The sequence below is a fragment of the Dermochelys coriacea genome, chromosome 5 (genome assembly GCF_009764565.3).
Source record: "Dermochelys coriacea isolate rDerCor1 chromosome 5, rDerCor1.pri.v4, whole genome shotgun sequence".
NCBI classification, from domain to species: domain Eukaryota; kingdom Metazoa; phylum Chordata; order Testudines; family Dermochelyidae; genus Dermochelys; species Dermochelys coriacea.
In genome coordinates, this window is record NC_050072.1 from 93,586,742 (window position 1) to 93,605,702 (window position 18,961).

Sequence of the window (18,961 nt, forward strand, 5' to 3'; positions counted from 1 at the left end):
AACAGTGCCAATATTCATTGCCTTCAGTGTTCTAATAGCTCCCCTGTTCAGCCTTGGCTCCAGTCTGTTCCTTCTCAGAACCTGCCCCATTCTCGGCCTTCCACCTCCACATTGGCCTGTTGCCAGCTGGGGGAGGTGAGGCAGAGAGAGGGGGACTATGTTTTGTGCCCACAGGCCTGTGAGCTGAGTAACAGGGTTGCCACGAGTTTCACGGGAAATGCTGGAGGCTTGGCAGCCTTGATCCCGCCAGCATATCACAGCTGATAGCGTTAGAGGTGTTTTTCAAAGATTCATTTAATCCACACAGTTAGTAATTTCAAGGGTCAATGGTTTGGCTGTAGCTAAAGCTTGGTGGTCGATTGGGAGGTGCCAGGGACCGTTTGGGGATTTTTATACAATCCTAGGAAAAAATCCTTGACTCTTGTGAATGCACAGTGGTAGAAGTAATGATTCTTTAAGAACGAGTTGGGAAATGCTGAACAATCTTCTCCTCCTATAACGCAACGACCTGAAAAGCAAGGTCTCTCCACACCTCCTGCAATAGTCAGTCATATTAGGACAGGGTTTGCAACTTGTTAAAACTTAGATAATGCATTACGCAAAAATATTTTATCTGCACTAAGGACAGATAATAGCTGGCAGTTGATGTGTTTCTTAACACACTTGACTACTTGTGTGGCCCAGTGACCAAAATTGTATTGCTTCATGAAACTGAAATTCCTTCCACCCCTTGCCCATGGTGGACCATATTCACTATGGCTGGGCTGGAGGGCAGTGCTGTGCTGAGGTGTTGCAAAGATGAAAGGCCAATAAACATGTCTCATTAAACATTTTTATGGGACAAAGGGAGGGGAGTTTTGAAACTTGTCTTTACCTTTCCTCTGTGACTGGAATGATAAAATGATACATCTATCTGTTTTTATCAGCTGCTGCTGTTGTGGCCTTATGGGGTGCCCCTTCCATGACCTCTCTACTCCTACCATTCCATGTTTGTCTATGTGTGAAAAATACTAACTGGGGTGAAAACACTGAAAGAGATAGCCAAAATGCAAGAAAGCCAAGCAGCTGTCTGTGAGCACGGTGTATGACCCTGGAAAACACTAGAGAGAGAGAGTGTGTATTTGGGGTCTGGGGTTGACTAAAGAGGGTTGGAGCTATAAGCTAAAATAATATTCTTTTGTTTCTGGTTCCTCCTGTGTTCAGAGAAGCAAAGACTGGCACATTCCTTGTAAATAAACAAAATTGCATTAAAGAAAATACAGACTTGATCATCAGTTTCTACCCCCTACTGGAAGACAAAGCTCCCAAAATTTGACAAGTCACTTGGGTCAAAAAAAGGGCAACTAAATGACAATCGGGGTCCCATGACAAGAAGTGGATTTTCCTTTTCACTTCAGAAGGTTCTACAGGAATCTTATAATGAAATTATTTGCAGCACTCACTCAATGGATCCACTGTCATGAAGCTCTTGGCATTTACAATTATTTTTCAATTATTACTGTGACTGTACTTCAAAGTTGACTGCATAAAAATAAATTATGAAGGGAACAGAATGTGAAGGGGAGAACAACTGCAATAGGAAATCTAAATAATATTTGTTAGTTGATGGAAAAAATTTATGTTGTATAAAACAGAGGCAAAACCGTGCTATTTTCCAGGACAACTATACATATTACAGCTCAAAAGATAATTGCAGGAACATTAGTAACTTCATGTAGTTCATATCTCTTGGTAAGGATTACAGAGATGTAATGGCTGTAAAGAAAGATTTAACACCTGATTTTGCACTCCCATTGAAGCCCCAGGGGAGATCAATGCATGTAAGCCTTGTAGGATCCAGGCCCCAGTGCAGCAGAGCACTTAAGCACATACTTAATTTTAAGCATGTGTTGAAATTATTTGTTTAATCTGGAGCAGTACTTTATCTCAGAAAAAGAAATGTTAGGTTAGAATATGTTACAATTGTTACAATCCTAATAGAGCTCTCCTTGTGGATGCTCACCACTATACCACTATATTAGACCCAAACCTTGGATTTCGCCTGAGTTTAGGCTGGCTAGGTTGGGGCAGAGTCCAGTCACTGTCATAAACTCTGTAGTTCTAGACACATTCTTGGGATGCAGATCCTCTGTCTAGCACTCCTTCCTCACATATGGGACTCTGGAGGCCAACAGCACAGGTCCTAAAATTAATATTGCCCTCCCAAGCCTTCTCATTAGCAATTGCATGCTTCTCAGAGTTCTACTGAAACCGTGGACTCTCTGGATTACTGTTTCATCCTTCAGAGAGTACATGACAGTTAAACTAAGGGAGAGACAGCTATCACAAAACAATTCCTAAACACTTTACTCAAAGACAAAGCACAAGAGATATACAGATCTATGGGAAAATAACAAACACCTGCATGGAAATTCCTGCTTCCAGTGTCCTCACAACTCCAGGACCCTTTGTGTTTTGGTTCTTTTTTTCAGGGTCCCAGGATCCTCGTCTCTTCCTTCTCTTACCCAGTGTTGTCTTCTTGTTTGAGACAGTGAGAGAGTGCCCATGCTAAAACCAAAACTTGTCTTTCTATAAAATTCTATGTCCCTCTGTGAGGTGACCTTTCAGAGCAGCTTCAAGTCTCTTTTCAGGTGATATGTTGACAGCCCACCTGAAGTCCAGATTGGAAAAACTTGTCTAAGGTGCTTCCATTTGAATGGAAGATCATCCAGATTAATAAATCTTGATGCTCGCCGTTGTTAACCTACAGCTAGTGGCACACAGAGACTCTGCTAAAAACTCCCGGTTATCCCAGTCCATTATGGAGATTAAGAGGCAAAAGTGAAGGCACAGTGCAATATACAAAATGGAGTTGCCAACCAATATAGACATCTGCAGACATACACTAATCTGTCACTACAATGTTGCCAATTTTTGTAATTTTCATGTCCAATCTTTCATTTTTTGGTGTTTTTCTTAAAACCCCCTCTTGCGGTCCATTGATTATGTGAGATGTCAGCTCTCATGTAAAAAAGAAAATAAGTTTATCATCCTCTTGGTTGCTGAGAAAATCTTGAAAATGGGAACACTAAAGGCTCAGAAACCAGAAGGCAAATATAAAGAATCTCAACTTTATTATTTTTAAAATTTCATTATTTTAAAGCCAGTCATGTTATTTTGGGACCTGATTCTTGATTTTTGAATATTTGAGGTTGACAGTACTCAAGGTGTGTAGCAAAGTCCATAAACCTATGCCTTGTGAGGCTGCAACATTATCGTTTTTCTTAAATAACGGTGACTTAAAGAAAAAATTGATCTTTTCTGCATATACTTTAAAAGGAATAGTTTTTCTTTAAGACACGGTTAAAAAAAATCAGGCCAATCAAATATGAGTGGTATGGGCCTTGGTCACTAAGAGACCAACCCTGCAAAGTGCTGAGTGTCTGCTATAACATGTACTTGTGGCACCTTAGAGACTAACAAATTTATTTGAACATAAGCTTTCGTGAGCTACAGCTCACTTCATCGGATGCATCAAATAAATTTGTTAGTCTCTAAGGTGCCACAAGTACTCCTGTTCTTTTTGCGAATACAGACTAACACAGCTGCTACTCTGAAACCTGCTATAACATACTGAATGTCTTCAACTCACAATGAAGTTAGTAAAGTAAAAGCAAGCCACGGTCAGTTAAAATTTTGGGTGTGCCATACCTTACGGAGTTGAATCCTGAGTAGTCAAGGTGGACTCTAAAGACTTACCAACAGTATCTTGGGGGTGTCCATTCCCACCTGCAAAAGTCCACAGTTGTGTTTGCAAATGCATGCACCTTGTATATTGCACGGGCTCTGTTAGAGGCCCATTAAAAATCTGGCCCTCAATATAATAGAGTCTGTGTGTGTGTGTGTGTGTGTGTGTGTGTAAAAATATATGAAAATGAGAAGGTACATGGAAAAATAACAATGAACGAAGACAGAGATTGTACCCAGTTCGTCGTTTGGAAGGCAAACTTCTACAAGCTGTAGTCATTATTTAAAGTTGTTCTGCACTGCAGTTATTTTATTCTTTGTTCACCCAGGAATTGAACATAACAAGCTGCAGTGGTCCTAGATTGCAAGGGGACACAATTCTTCTCCATGCAAGCACCTTTTGCAGCCAGCTGATATCCGTGGATATAAGCTGGACAGGGGCTACTGATTTAGGGGTCATTGTTCTAGCAGAAGCTTCTTTAAGGTAAAACACTTTACACCTCCCTACCTCTCCACCTGTTTGCTTTACAGCAATAGGTATACATTCCTCCTGTGGATCTGCTTATCTGTGCAAAGTAATGAAAAAGATCAGTTGTATTCATTGGGCATGATTCACTTCTGTGCCAAAGCTCTGCTCAGTGTGGAGGAATTGAAGGAGGCCAGGAGTGGGTTCCAGCTCTGGTTCCCAGGTCAAGCCACAACCTTGGTAGAGTTAGAGTTTCTTCCTAGCAGCTCTAACTTGTGCCACTGATGCAGGCACTATAGGTGTAACAGAACAGAGCTCTGCCATGGACGCCTCCCTGCCTGGCTGAAAAAAGTCCCTGACTGTTCCCTGCATTGGGGACAAGGGGGGAGCCAGCACACTTGTATAATTTGGGAGTTCCTCTGAGATGGAATTTTTCTGCTGGACAGATGCAGCCAGTTTCCAGCCCCTTTATGTCTCCTAAGCGTCAGAAGGGCAACAGGACAAATACAAGTGTGGTGAAACTTCTTTGAAGCTGATGGATTTAAACTATGGATGATTTTTTTAAATATAGAGAAATAACTGGCATTTTACATTTCAGCCTCCAGAGCCTTTCTGCTAATGGATGCCAGCTGACAGATGATGCTATAAATGCCTTGGTTGAAAAGCATGGGAAAAGGTAATTTATATTCACACAATGATCCTGCACTGAGATATTAACATTTTGTGGTAGTTATACTATTATTCTTTGGTTTGTTAATGGCTAACAGTTGTTACTCTTCTGGCAACATAGTTTTAATAAAGATGCAACACACAGGAGTGCTAGTAAAGATACTGGTCCTAGTCACCTGACATGGGTCAGAGTTAAGAATAGTTATTTCCCTTGTATCCATTCACTACAGTGGCTCACCTTCCTTCCTTGCACTTCCTGCTATGCTCATCCTGAAAAATCAAAATACAACCTTAACTCTGACTATATTTATATGGTATATGATCAAACCACCTGAACACAATGCACCAACACATAACCAGTTACAACATATGTAAAAATACCTGAACATATAACCAATAATCATACTCTTAGATTTAAGACATAAGTCTGCTCCTTTTGTTCAGGATGAGGGTGGAAATTTATGGGCTGTAAGGAATGTAAGGGAGGTAACTAGGGTTGAGAAGGGGAGCTGATGAATGGAGCGTGGAAGAGAGACTGAACGACGCAATTGCTTCTTTGTGTGCTTTACAGAATTTGTGTTGGTTTATACACAGTCTAACAACCTTAACTCAAAGCTAACAAAGTTTTGTTTCAGAGTAGCAGCCGTGTTAGTCTGTATTCGCAAAAAGAAAAGGAGTACTTGTGGCACCTTAGAGACTAACAAATTTATTAGAGCATAAGCTTTCGTGAGCTACAGCTCACTTCATCGGATGTGTGAGAATATGTATTGGGCATCATGCTCAAGCCCTTTGATGGCAGTAGATTGAAAGGAGATAAGAGGAGATTTCATAGTAAGCTTTAAGTAAGCATCGGAGTGAACATGAAGTTTGTAGGAGGTAGCACATCATTTTGTGAAGGAGTGAGAGGTAATGGGATAATTCTGTAAATAACTGAATACAGACTCTTTGCTAAACATTTGTAATTAAAAATAAAGATTAGGAATAGATAATAAATCTGTTGGGAACCTATTGCAGCTAATGAAAAATAATTTTTTTACATTACCTATTTCAGCAATAAGGTATAAGACATGTGCCACTGAGCAATAAAAGCAAATCTTGGCTGTGCAAGCAATAAATAAAAAAGATCAGGGGCATAAATTGTGATATTTTTTTCCCTACCTAGAAAAAGAGGTACTTTGAGACGGTCTTGCTCGCTTGTTATTGGACTCCTTCTAATACATGGAATCATAAAACATGAAAATCTAGTTTTATTGTGTTTCTGACATTCCATTTGTTATTGCTAACAAGCATGACTCAGAGGATGAATAAACCCAGCCAGCTGAGACCTATGGTTTTGTTTACAATCTGTGGGTAGTTCTAATTCCTCAGATGTTTTGCTCAGGGAAGAAATGAAAATATCATGGTGAATGAAGTCAACTGAGATGTTTATGTAGGTTTCTGCTGAATTGCGTTGGAGATGATTTTTAAGCAGAACTTGGTTTGACTAATCAGGAGGCAGACAACATAATAACCCAGGCAGCCACTCAGATTTTTTTGGGTGAATTCTAAGGGCTTAGTCCTGAACTGTGAAAAGTGAGTTTATAGTATGTGCAGTTTGATGAAGGAAAGAGTGGAAAGGTAGCCCCATGGTCACTTTCTTCTCTCCGATCCTGGGCACTCAAATGGCCCTGGCATAACTTAGAGCTGTCTCAGTGCTGCTTTAAGCTATGCCACCTGTAACCAGCAACTGCAGTGGCTGAAAATCTGATGGATTGCTTTTTTGCAAAGCCACTGCATCCAGGGCCTGAGACTGAGTCCTAGCTCTTTAGAGTATGAATTTGCATAAAGAAATTAAATGGCAAGTCAAGTGGATATTGTTTTCTACCTAAGAGCTATGCTGAACCTCAGTCCTAAATTTGGGGCATTGTATAGCAGCACCATGTCCAGGAGAAACGCCATGAAGAAATTAAGTATCAGAGGGGTAGCCGTGTTAGTCCGGATCTGTAAAAGCGGCAAAGAGTCCTGTGGCACCTTATAGACTAACATACGTATTGCATTCGATGAAGTGGGTATTCACCCATGAAAGCTTATGCTCCAATATGTCTGTTAGTCTACAAGGTGCCACAGGACTCTTTGCCGCTTTCATGAAGAAATTGTGATTCAGTGGCTCCCTAGACTCCTCTCTTGCATCTGCAGGCAGGGAGTAATTTACTTCACTCCTTTTTGAGGTGCAACATACTTGCTCCCTCATGCAACAATGACTAGAATTTGGGCATAGAGTCATGGCTCCTCCACTTGCTGCCCACTTGTTTGCAGGGAATTTGGGTTCACAGCCTCTACTATTCCCTCACACTTGAAAGGGCAACTTGGGAGAGTACTATGCAGGGTGAGGGAGGAGCCTTACTCCACTGTTTAGCTGCATTGGAAAAAGGCACAATCAAGCTTTTCTCAATTATAGAATTGAAGCATGTCGGATCAGTAGGAGAGAAGTTGTGGAAATAAAGGCCAAACTTTTCAAATGTAGCTGCCTAAACCTGGGCATGTTGAGGCACTGGAATTTATTGTCCTGAGTTCCAGAAATACTGAGTGCACAGTCTCATTAAAATTAGTGGGCATTGTGGGTACTCAGTGCCCCTGAAAGTTAGGTCACTTACAGTATTTAGGACTCTAAATGTGAGCTTAGAAGTCTAGTTCTAAGCACCTATGTTTTAATTTTTGACCCAAAGAATTCAGATGGAGTTGAAAATCTTTAGGGAGAGGGTTTGTCATGGACATCTCCAAAAGACATACCCTCTTTACCGGAGAGGAAACAGTCAATGAGCTGTGGAAGTGGCAATGTGTCTTTTGGGAACTGGGGAGAAGATCAGCCTTATTACAGTATAATAAGTGAAAACTGTCCTTCCTCCAAGCATCCCATAATATCCCATCTTTTCTGTGTTTGTCTTTCAAATAGTTCTTATTGAAAAGGACTGTTTTCATTTTGTGTGCTGTGCACACTTCTAGCAGTATTATTACTGTGGAACAGAATAAGGGGGGTAACTATAAGGTGGCCTATACATCAAGCCTTTGGCATGTTCATTCGTCAAAAGAAATCAGAATACATGAAGGTTTCAGAGTGGCAGCTGTGTTAGTCTGTATTCTCAAAAAGAAAAGGAGTACTTGTGGCACCTTAGAGACTAACAAATTTATTTGAGCATAAGCTTTCGTGAGCTACAGCTCACTTCATCGTGAGCTGTAGCTCACGAAAGCTTATGCTCAAATAAATTTGTTAGTCTCTAAGGTGCCACAAGTACTCCTTTTCTTTTTGAGAATACATGAAGAGAGTATTCGAAGTTAATTAAGCAAATGCCTAACTTTCAGAATGTATATAGTCCCACTAAAGTCACGTTTAGCTCTAAAACTACTGTACAGTTTGGCCATAATGAGTGCAGCTCTGCAATTCTTTACCACTGAGCTTGCTTGCAAAAGAAATCACATAATGAAATCGATGTTAGTTTAGATAGCTTCAGGTATGCAGGAACCAGTTGACATAGATCTGCTGGTACTGGGTTTTTTGTTTTTTTTTTGTGTGGATCCTCATAAAACTCATTAAATTTAAGGAAATGATATAAAATCATACCCAGAAAAGAGATATCTAGAGCACTGTGCAGACACAAAATTTGTATCTGCGTCCAATCAATGATCCGCAAACATGGTCCATGGATATCTGTGGATATAAAGCAGATATCTACAGATTTGCAGGGCTGCAAAGGTATCTTCTATTGCACAAGATCCTTAGCTCACAAAAGATGATTTCTTAAAAGTTTATGGCAATTTGCCCTCAGAGTAGAGACTTTTTCTACGAATTGCCAGCAATGGTTACATTGCATCAGTTTTCAGCAATTTGAAGCCCAGTGTTAACTGTGCCAGTGAGAATACAGTGTATGGGTTATTTATTAGTAAGGATGACCTAAATGACACTCTGAAGAAATAGCATTGGATGAGACATAATGCCAGTGCTGCTTCTATTTTCAGTGAATACTGATTTTTTTCATTATTCACGAATTGTGCTCCATGTTGCGTGTCTTCAGAGAGATGACTTCAAAAAGTGCTTTCTTTGAGAACAAAAAATGGTGGTGATTGTTTGCCACATTGGCCACAGAGGAGATCTTCAACATGCTCTGCAAAGTATATGAGCATGAATTAGAATTATGGAAACACAATAAACCTTGCCCATCTATTTGATTTCCTTCAATGAATAAATCATGCAGTCTCAAAGTTAGCAGGAAGCCTAAATGTTGTCTGTTATTTTAATCTGTCTGACTGCATTCATACTTAGAATGACATATAAAGTGTCTTTAAACAATAAATTGTTAAGCCTTCATGTACCCTTTCTTTCTTGGTATCTCACAGTCCTGTCAATTAAACTAAAACAGCACAACACAGGACATAAGTGTAGTCAGTCGGAGTTGTGCGTAATGGACCATATCCTTAGCTTGTGTGGATTGAAGTCAGTGGAACTATCCTGATTTACATTGATGAGGCTCTGGCTCTACAGACCATTTCTGAGGGAAGAAGTGAGCTCATGGTATATAGAATTTTGGGGTTTTTAAAGAAATAGGTGTAATCCAGCTGCTAAGAGACATTTTTTAATGTAGTTTCAAAAACCTCTAGCCCAACTGTTGGTGGAGATGCTAATGACAAGATATTTGTAATAAGAATAAACATACAATCCCAATAATAGTCTCTTTCAGACTTGCAGAGTGACAGCAGTATCTTTAATAATAGTTTTAAGAGGATCCTTGGCCAAAATGTTTGAATTTGGGTGCCTAAAGTTTTGCACCTAAAATCCACATTGAATACCAGACCCCTTTTTGTAAGTGCCTAGAGTTCTGCAGGTCCCATTGATTTCACAGAACAAACTAGATTTCACAGTCATAGTAGGAGTTGTCTTACTGAGTATTTGTCTACAGCATTCTGGGTGCAGTGTCTGTACATCTAAGGCTGGATGTCTTAGACACTGCGAACAGGTGGTTGCCTAGGGCAACAAAATGTTTAGTTATAAGCCAGCCAGGATCTATATCCTGTAATTAAAGTTTCTTTACAATCCTTCCTACTCACACCCTCTGCTGCTTCACCACTTTCCAAAGAACATGCAGTAAACCTTCCTCTCAACGTTAACCCCATCTCATCCAAACCACACACATTTGTATTTTAATACTAATTGGAGACATATCAGTCTCTTTGGACATTTAGAACTGATGGAACATGGTGTATAACATACAGAGAGAGGAGGGGGAATTTTCTCTGATGGTGCAAAGCTGGATGAACCTATAGGGTCAGGATCAGAGGCAGAGAAAGAATAAGAAATCCCTCCCCCCCAAAAAATATCATGACAAGAAAAAACAAAAATGAGGATTAATGTAGTACAAAAGGAACCTCAAAAATACATTTCAAAAGTACCAGAGAGAAGGAAAGATGCTGAATGAAAATGAAAGTAGGAACAAAAAATAAAGTGAAAAAAAAGAATACTACAGGAAAAAGAATAGGACCTGATCAAGTGAGCTAAATTCCCTAATGACTTGAGCAGCTCAACATCTCACAAGGTGCTCAGCATTTTACAGTATCCCAGACCCATACTGAGAGAATCCAGCTATTACTTTATTGTGTAAATGTGCCTATACAGTATGAAATGCCTGATCCAGTCTATATGGCCCCTGTGGATTTTATGAAGAATGACTGCATGATGCAGTTTCTTTAAGAATGAAATAGGCACCATGCTGTGGCCAAAAATCTCATCAGCAGGTTTCAACCAGTTATATTTTTGGAGCCTGCTTTTTAGGGAGGCTGTACACCCACAGCCCCCATTAATTAAGACCACATATAATTGTTTCCATAAGACCCAAGCCCCATTCAGTACACAGAGACTGAAGCAGGTTGTCTAGTGAATGAGGTGGTTTTCTATAGGATCTCTGTGCAGTTGCAGAATTTGGAAGGTGTGTACCTACTGTGATTGTGGGGAGATGGCAGGCCTAGGCCTGCCTAAAGCTAAAGGCCCACCAATTCAAATGAGGGAGAGAAGCCTAGTTCACAAGTAAATACTAAAGAAAATAAATGAAAAAGTAGGGGTGTGAGTTGATGGTTAAAGGTTAAAAATCAGGAATCCAGAGTGGGACACCGAGCAGAGACCCCCCCCCAACAGCACCCACTACTCAAAGGTGTATAAGCAGTCAGTGGACAACAGCCAGAGGAACTCTGTCCAGAGATGTGAGTGGACAAGAGGCTGGAAATAGGCCTCACAGTTGCAGAGCATCCCCACTGTGCAGCCTCCTCCTTCTGGTGTGAAGGATGGCCATGTTGGCCAGCACCAGGAGGAGGTTAAGGGGGAGCTGTGCCAACTCAGTGGGGCAGTGGATAGGATGTGCTAGGATAAACAAGTGAGGGGGAAAGTTCAGGTGGAATTTCAGGATGAGGTTCTGGAAGAGTTGAAGAAGGGCTGCAACCTGATGCACTCTACATAGATGTCTGGCAGGGTCTCCTCATACCATAAAAAGAAGAGGTGTCGGGGGAATTCGTGAACCACGCCAAGTACACGCCCATGCTTACAGATCCATGGAGGAGCACCAGCTAACATTCCTGGTGAGCTGTGGAACCAGAGTGTAGTACAGACTGGCCCACAAGGGTTCCTCACCCTCCTCAGAGAATAATAGAAATATAGGACTGAAAGGGACCTCAGTAGGTCATCTAGTCCAGTCCCTTGCACTCAGACATGGTAAGTGTTATCTAGACAATCCCTGGCAGGTGTTTGTCTAACCTGTTCTTAGAAACTTCCAGTGATGGAGATTCCACAACCTCCTTAGGTAATTTGTTCCAGTGCTTAACTCCCTTTACAGTTAGGAAGGTTTTCCTAATGTCTAACCTTAATCTCCCTTGCTGCAATTTAAACCCATTACTATTTCTCTTGTCCCAGTGATTAAGGAGAACAATTTATCTCCTTCCTCTTTATAACAATATTATATGTATTTGAAGACTGTTATTGTGTCCCCCCCTTAGTCTTTTCTTCTCCAGACTAAACAAACCCAAATTTTTCAATCTTTCCCTTATAGGTCATGTTTTCTAGACCTTTAATCATTTTTGTTGCTGTACTTTGGACTTTTTTTAAAACTTTCCTGATGTGTCATCCCAGAACTGGACACACTGCTCCAGTTTAGGCCTTATCAGATGGCAACAGGTATTGCCACTTGGTATCGGGGAAGGACATGAAGGCAAGGGAGTGGATAGTGTGACACAGGAGAGTGTACCAATAGTCTTTGGGTGCAGTTTGGAGGCAGAATAGGTGGCCCATGGGGCAGGGTCCTGATGACAAGTTCCAGAGGGCTCAAAGAAAGCAAGAGAAGCAGAAGGCAAGGCTGCCCTCATCTCCTGAAGCACACAACAGAGAACATGCAGGGTGGGCAACCTCATGCACTGGCTGAGTGCCACGGGGCCCATCCAGTCCCTCTGAACATAACTCAGGAAGTCTCTGAGTCTGGTGGTACCACCAAGGGGGGCTCCATCTCCTACACACGGAGGTGTGGGTTGTGTAGCAGGGGTTCTGTATTGGAAGGCAGAAGACTGTGAGAAGAGAAAGGATAGTCTTGTGGGTAAGACAGCTGAATGCTACTCTGGAGAATTGGAGTCTATCCCTGCCTCTGCCACAGAGTTCCTATGTGATTCTAGACAATTCACTTAAACCAAACTTTTCACAGTTGGCCACATTTTTGGGTGCCCAATTTGAGTCACCTGGAACCTGATTTACAGAAGTGCAGAGTACACACAGCTGCAGCTAAGGTCAGTGGGAGCTTGGCATCTCTGGCAGTAAGGCAACATGGTATAGGGCAGGGGTGGGCAAACTTTTTGGGCCGAGGGCCACATCTGGGTGGGAAAATTGTATGCAGGGCAGGGGCAAGGGGTTGGGGTGCTGGAGGGGTATGGGGTGTATGAGGAGGTTCAGGGAAGGGGGTTTGGGTGCAGAAGGGGTGTGGAGTGCAGGAGGGGGCTCAGGGCAGGGGTTTGGGGTGCAGGAGGGGTGCAGGGTGCGACACGGGACTCAGGGCAGGGAGTTGGGGTGTAGGGTGTGGCATGGGGCTCAGGGCAGAGGGTTGGGGTGCAGGAGGGGTGCAAGGTGTAGGCAGGAAGTTAGAGGGCAGGAGGGGTTTGAGCGTGGCAGCAGCATGCACTGGGGCCAGGGCAGGCTCCTTGCCTGCCCGCCCTGGCCCCGTGTCGCACTGCTCTGGGAAGCATCCGGCACCATGTCCTCCGCGTGCTGCCCTTGCCATGCCTCCAGGTACCTCCCCCGAAGCTCCCATTGGCCGCGGTTCCCCATTCCTGGCCAATGGGAACTGTGTTGGGGGGTGCCTGGAGGCAAGGGCAACACACGGAGCCCTCTGCCCCCTCCCCACACCCGGGCCCCAGGGACGTGGTGCTGGCCGCTTTTGAGAGCGGCGCGGGGCCTGCGGCACCATGGTGGGGGGCAGTCCCGCGGGCCGGATCCAAAGCCCTGAGGGGTTGGATCCGGCCCGCGGGCCACAATTTGCCCACCCCTGGTCTAGGGAGCAAAAGGTTAGGAGCCAGGAGGTACTGAGTTCTAATGTTTGCCCTGCTCTGCCACTGATTTACTTTGTGGCTTTTGGGAAATCACTTTATCTTTGTCTCAGTTTCCCTGTCTGTAAAATGGGGATGATAGTGTTCTCTTGTCTCCCAGGGAGTTGCAAAGATAAATTAATTAATGTTTGTGAAGCTCTAGTATTCTACAGTGATGAGCAATATAGAAACCCCTAGGAGAAAACTAATAATTCTGTATTCAATGCAGCATTTCAGTAGTTCACAGTGAATAAGGTAAGGGCCACACATTGAATAATGAGGATAAAAAGAGATATTAAATAGCTACCTTATTCCCTGAGAGCCATCCATCCTGTACACTGAACTCCTCCACAAGAGCAGAACTCCTGTGGAAGAAATAGTAAAGACTGTACCATAACGCATATACACAAAGGGTCTAAATTAAGATCTCCAGGGCAGCCTGAATACTGGCATCTTCTAACTTCTGAATGTTTGACTTTGCTAAATTAATAATTCTTTTGACGTAGATTTTTATATATAATCATTAACATATTATCAAATATACATTATACTGCCACATAAATTTTACATGTTTTTCTTGCTCAACTCACCCCAGTAGACACGCACAATTGCTCACAAGGCTAAATGTGTAATAATATCTTTTTTCTTTTCTAAACAACTTCCTCCTGCTTGCTAAACAATTCTGTGCCACTACAATCTGAGGACTGGGACAACAATGTGAATTCCATGATTTTGAATTGTATTGTCGCAAACACTGGCTTGTGGCCTCAGTTCAATGAATCTGGGAGGAAGGGGTGGAGGTCAAGTATATAACAAACTATAGGGGAAAGATTCAATACTGCATCCAGCTTCTGCAAGGTGCAACAGAGCAGGGATCTGTTGGAAACTGCTTACAAGTCCCTGATTCTTTGCCCTAGCCCCAATCCCGATACACTTTAGAACAGCCATGCAGCTGTTTAAACTTGTGGCACTTGATATGACCTTCAAAGGACCCTGTGCCCATAGCGAATAGCTGGAGAAGAAATTTTTATGTTCTGGCCATTCCCTGTCCTGGCTCCCAACATGGCCTTGCTGCTCCTGATTGTGCCTCCTGCATCGGGGGCTGCAGGAGTGGAATCATACGAGCCAGCTCTACACCTACGGGGGAGCTCTCCCATGTACGGTGTGGCACCAGAGGGGACTTATGGGAGATTTCCACTCTCTTTACATTGCCTCGAGAATCTAGACTTCTAGAAAAGTTAACAGCAGTGCAAGCTTCATGACGGTGCCCTGTCAGTGTGCCTCAATCTTGGTCAAAAAGGAACATCTCTAAGAGTGAGAAAGCCAGGAAAACCGTGCCATAGAAAGGGAAAGAAAAAAAGATAAAGTGTAGAGAGCTAAACTTTTATTATTTCTTTTTTAAAAATCCAGGGAATACATTTCAGCTTGTCAAGGTGAAAGAAATTTGGAGTAGAGTGAAAGGTATTTTTTTCCACCTTTGGAGTAATAAAACCTCTCTGCATAATGTCTGTTTTCTCCAGTTGTTCGGAATGATCTCATACCACGTATATTTGTGTTCTTAGCAAGTCAACTCATCTCTGTTCCATTAAGAGGAACATTGATTATCTGTCACACTGTAGCTACCATAGACAAAGCATTTTGATGAAAGTGGCTCTTCTGTTGTTTATTTCTTTTTATTAGGTAGGACTGAATGTTCAGTGCACTTCATTTTAGGGGCTTCACATATGAATGAAGATAGTACTCTGGGAATTGCTGTCGCACTCCTTGTCTAATTTGTATTGATTAACTCAGTGCTGTCATCCAAATGGGACTTCAGCATTTTACTTCTTTGTACTTGAATAATGTGTGCTGGGGTGGAAAAATAGTTTTTTTCTTTAAATGAAAGGCCCTTCCTAATGCAGTTTTCAATGTACTAATTTCTTATATTTAATATTTAAAAAAGAAGACTTTGTTTCCTTAAGATAATTAAAATGTTTCCTCCTCCTCCTTTTTTAAAAAATGTATGCCTTGAATGTTGGTACTTATCTTTCATGATACAGTGTTTATTGCAGTTAATGGATGAAAAAATAACCCTAGTTTATTCAGTTAACTTCAGTTGAGTTGTACCCTTGATCCAAATTTGCATTGGATTCAAGAAGTCTAATTCTGATCTCACCTACACTGGCATACTGGAGTAACTCTGTAAACCTTCAGAGGTGTTTACTTTTGATTTTTACTGATTTAAGTGAGAGCAGAACAGACCCCAGTCATCTTTCCCTTTTCATAGATATGAATCTCTTGGTAGCATTTGTTACATAGATGCTTTTCTTCAGGTGCCTAATCAATCTGTAATTAGGTGTTGTTCAGAAGGTTTTTGTAATAATTATAATTTCTTGATAACGTTTTTCTCATTTCTACATTTTCAGAGAGCAAATGAGCACCATGTCCCTCTGGTGCTTCTGTTTACACATAGTATGATTTGTAGGCTACTTATTTCCTTTTATAACCTTTAACTATATGTAATAAAATAACATAAAAAGAGTGAATTTAAATACCAGCATACAGAATAATGATGATTGCAAAATAACGTGCAAAATAATCTGTTTATAATACATAAACATTCAGTAACATTTACAAACCTGGTAGGAACAATATGTAATATTGATAATAGCAAAACCAGAATGTGAACCTTCTGAAATTTACTACAGCAGAAAATAAATTATTTTTCCACTACTTTCAAAGAGCGAAATGTGTCTCAAGTAATTTGGTCTTTTCCAGTAATTAGCCTCTTCTAAGACATTCCCTCTTGAATTTCTTATTTTATGCTTTGGCTCTGCAGGATTTTTGTGTTCTTAAATCTTCACTCCTTCTCTTATCTAGTGCCCTCATTGAACTGCAGACCTCAGCTGTTCCCTGCTTCTACTCTGACAGTTTCTGCCTAGTTCTTAGTGGAGAATCAAATACAAAATGGAGGTGGACTGAGAAAATGATGTTCTGGATTAGATTTAGGCTAGGATTTTCGGTTGAAATTTGCATCCACCAAAATCTTGCAATCTTTATTTCTGAGATTATGGCTGAGAATGATGAAAATGTTAGGTGATAGTTGTTCTCATGACATTTTCATCATTGGGGGCTCAACAAAAGAGAAGTAGGTTCAGATCAAGGGATTCACATTCAATTCCTTATCTAGGTTTAGATTTGAGGTTCCTGTTTTGCTTGTCTCTACCCAGATTATACCAGAACTGTAGTATGGGGAGTCAACAGTTCCTCTATGTCATTGGTTGAAATGTCTGCGGACTGGAGTTTCCTGGTTTTTAGGGCATGTCATCATCAAGAATAAGAAAGTGAAAGGCTCTTGTGTTTAATGGTTCTTGACAAAGTAGGGATCTCTCTTAATTAGCTTTTGCTAATTAGCAGGCTCCTATCCTTGCTGGGATCAGCCACAAGAGGGAGACATGATCACCTGTGTTATTCCTGTGTATTACACTACTTTGTTAAATGGATGCTATGTGCTCAGCTGGAGTTAGAAAAGTCAGAGTGAATGCTATAAGTTTAAGTGTTGAAAGTGGTTTACTTTTAGGGTAATATATTATTATCTGAATTATTTTCAATCTGTTGCTAAATTTTGTAGAGGAAAATGAACATTGTTATTGTTTTTTTTTAAGCATTTTATCAGTGATTTTATTTGTCAATTTATGTGATAGCCATTCCCAATTGCTTCTTAAAGTTTTCAAATATAACAGGACTTGATTCAGATCTCACTTTTACACAGGTCTAATTCCAATTACTTCAATAGAGTTATCCAATATTTACACAGGAATGAGATCAGAATCAGGCCCACTATATTTAGGAGAAAGAAAACTGAAACATCTTATAGGCAAGTTTATGCAAAGCTGTGGTTTTGGTATGCGTTGCACTGTTTATATTGAACTAACTTTTTCATTAACCTCATCTGTCTTCCCCCAGTCTCAGTAAACTAGAAATACTTGGCTGCCATGCTCTTACTACCAAGTGCCTGAGTTCCATGGCTAGAGAGTGTCCAAATCTGCAGACGCTGAACATTGGCAGAGTCTCCAAGGTTACTGATGTCTGCTTGGCAAAGATAGTGAATTGTCTAAAAAAGCTAACTACACTCAATATATCTGGGCTCAATGTGGTAAGAACATTTTGATTTGTCACTGTTTTCTCATTGGTTTTAAATCGACTAGAAGCATATTGATTGATGTCTGTGGTATTTGTATCAATAAATGCACACTGGTATGTGTGAAATTCTCTGTTCTTTTCTCGACAAAGTGAAGTAATTGAAGGAAAATAACATTTTTATATAAATGTTATGGTCATTTCACCTAGTTGTGAGACATCCAAATAGCCAATTACTTTGCTTAAAAAATGTTATCAAATATAATACAAATTCAAAATTAGTTAAACAGTAAGAGAGACAGTAGCTTCTCACACTTGTCCCCTGTACAAAGCCTGAGTAGCTGGGCTTTGCACAGGTTACTTAGCTGGAGTTTAGAAGGGACAGATCCTCCCTCTAGTAGTGTCCCAGAGTCTCCCTATGTCCTGGCCTGGAATAAAAATCATAGAAGGAAACACTGCACTTGCTAAAACTCATGTCTGTTTTCAAAATACCCACAGCAACTACTATAGCCTTTAGGCTACAGCAGTGTCTGCACTTACAGTGACTCTCCTCTCCCATGTTTAGGCTCTGTGTAACTGATCTGCACCTGATGTTGTTCTGTGTAGCTGATATTGTTCACTGTCCCCAATTTTCTCTCTGTGGCACACAGTGGGTGCTTGCTGCTGTTTGGCTTTACATGACCACACAAAATTTGTGGCAAAATTTACATGACTACAAGAAACTACAGGGATTTGACTTAGGTTTTTTCTTAATAACAGAGCTAACCTTAAAAGTATTGGGAAAGTGTCCAACGTCTCCTACATTCCTATGCTAAGAACCATAACACTTAATTTGTCACAAGGCGTGTCAGCAGGATCACATTGATGCTGAGGAGAAGCACTAAAATGAACAACTCTTATTGAGAGTCCACTGAACCATTCCAGATCAATACATGTAGAGATTTTTAAACAATGACCAGGATTGTGAGAAGATGGAGGAAGGACAGAGTTCAGTGACAGGTTTCAGAGTAGCAGCCGTGTTAGTTTGTATTCGCAAAAAGAAAAGGAGTACTTGTGGCACCTTAGAGACTAACAAATTTATTAGAGCATAAGCTTTCGTGAGCTACAGCTCTGAGCTGTAGCTCACGAAAGCTTATGCTCTAATAAATTTGTTAGTCTCTAAGGTGCCACAAGTACTCCTTTTCTTTTTGAGAGTTCAGTGAGCAGCTGTTAAATTCAAGTGCAGTAAACTGAAGAAAACCAAAATTAGAAAAATCATAAAGAAAATAAAGCAAGCTGAAATTAGAGTTGGAAAAACTTTCATTAAGAAATACGGTCTCTGGCCATGTAGAACATCCATTTCCTTTATTTGCTACTTGGATCCCCAAATAAATAAAGTATTTAACAAGATCCTGCATAAGT

The 18,961-nt window shown here is 41.1% G+C and overlaps 1 protein-coding gene across 1 annotated transcript in view; it reads left to right on the forward strand.

The window, feature by feature from the left end:
- The window catches only part of LOC119856195, a 118,999-nt gene that overhangs the window by 72,759 nt on the left and 27,279 nt on the right, over window positions 1-18,961 (forward strand). Inside the window, exons 9-11 of the mRNA XM_038403426.2 lie at window positions 4,056-4,210; window positions 4,791-4,868; window positions 17,387-17,576. Coding sequence (XP_038259354.1) covers window positions 4,056-4,210; window positions 4,791-4,868; window positions 17,387-17,576 — 423 coding nt within the window. The remainder of the gene's footprint in view (window positions 1-4,055; window positions 4,211-4,790; window positions 4,869-17,386; window positions 17,577-18,961) is intronic.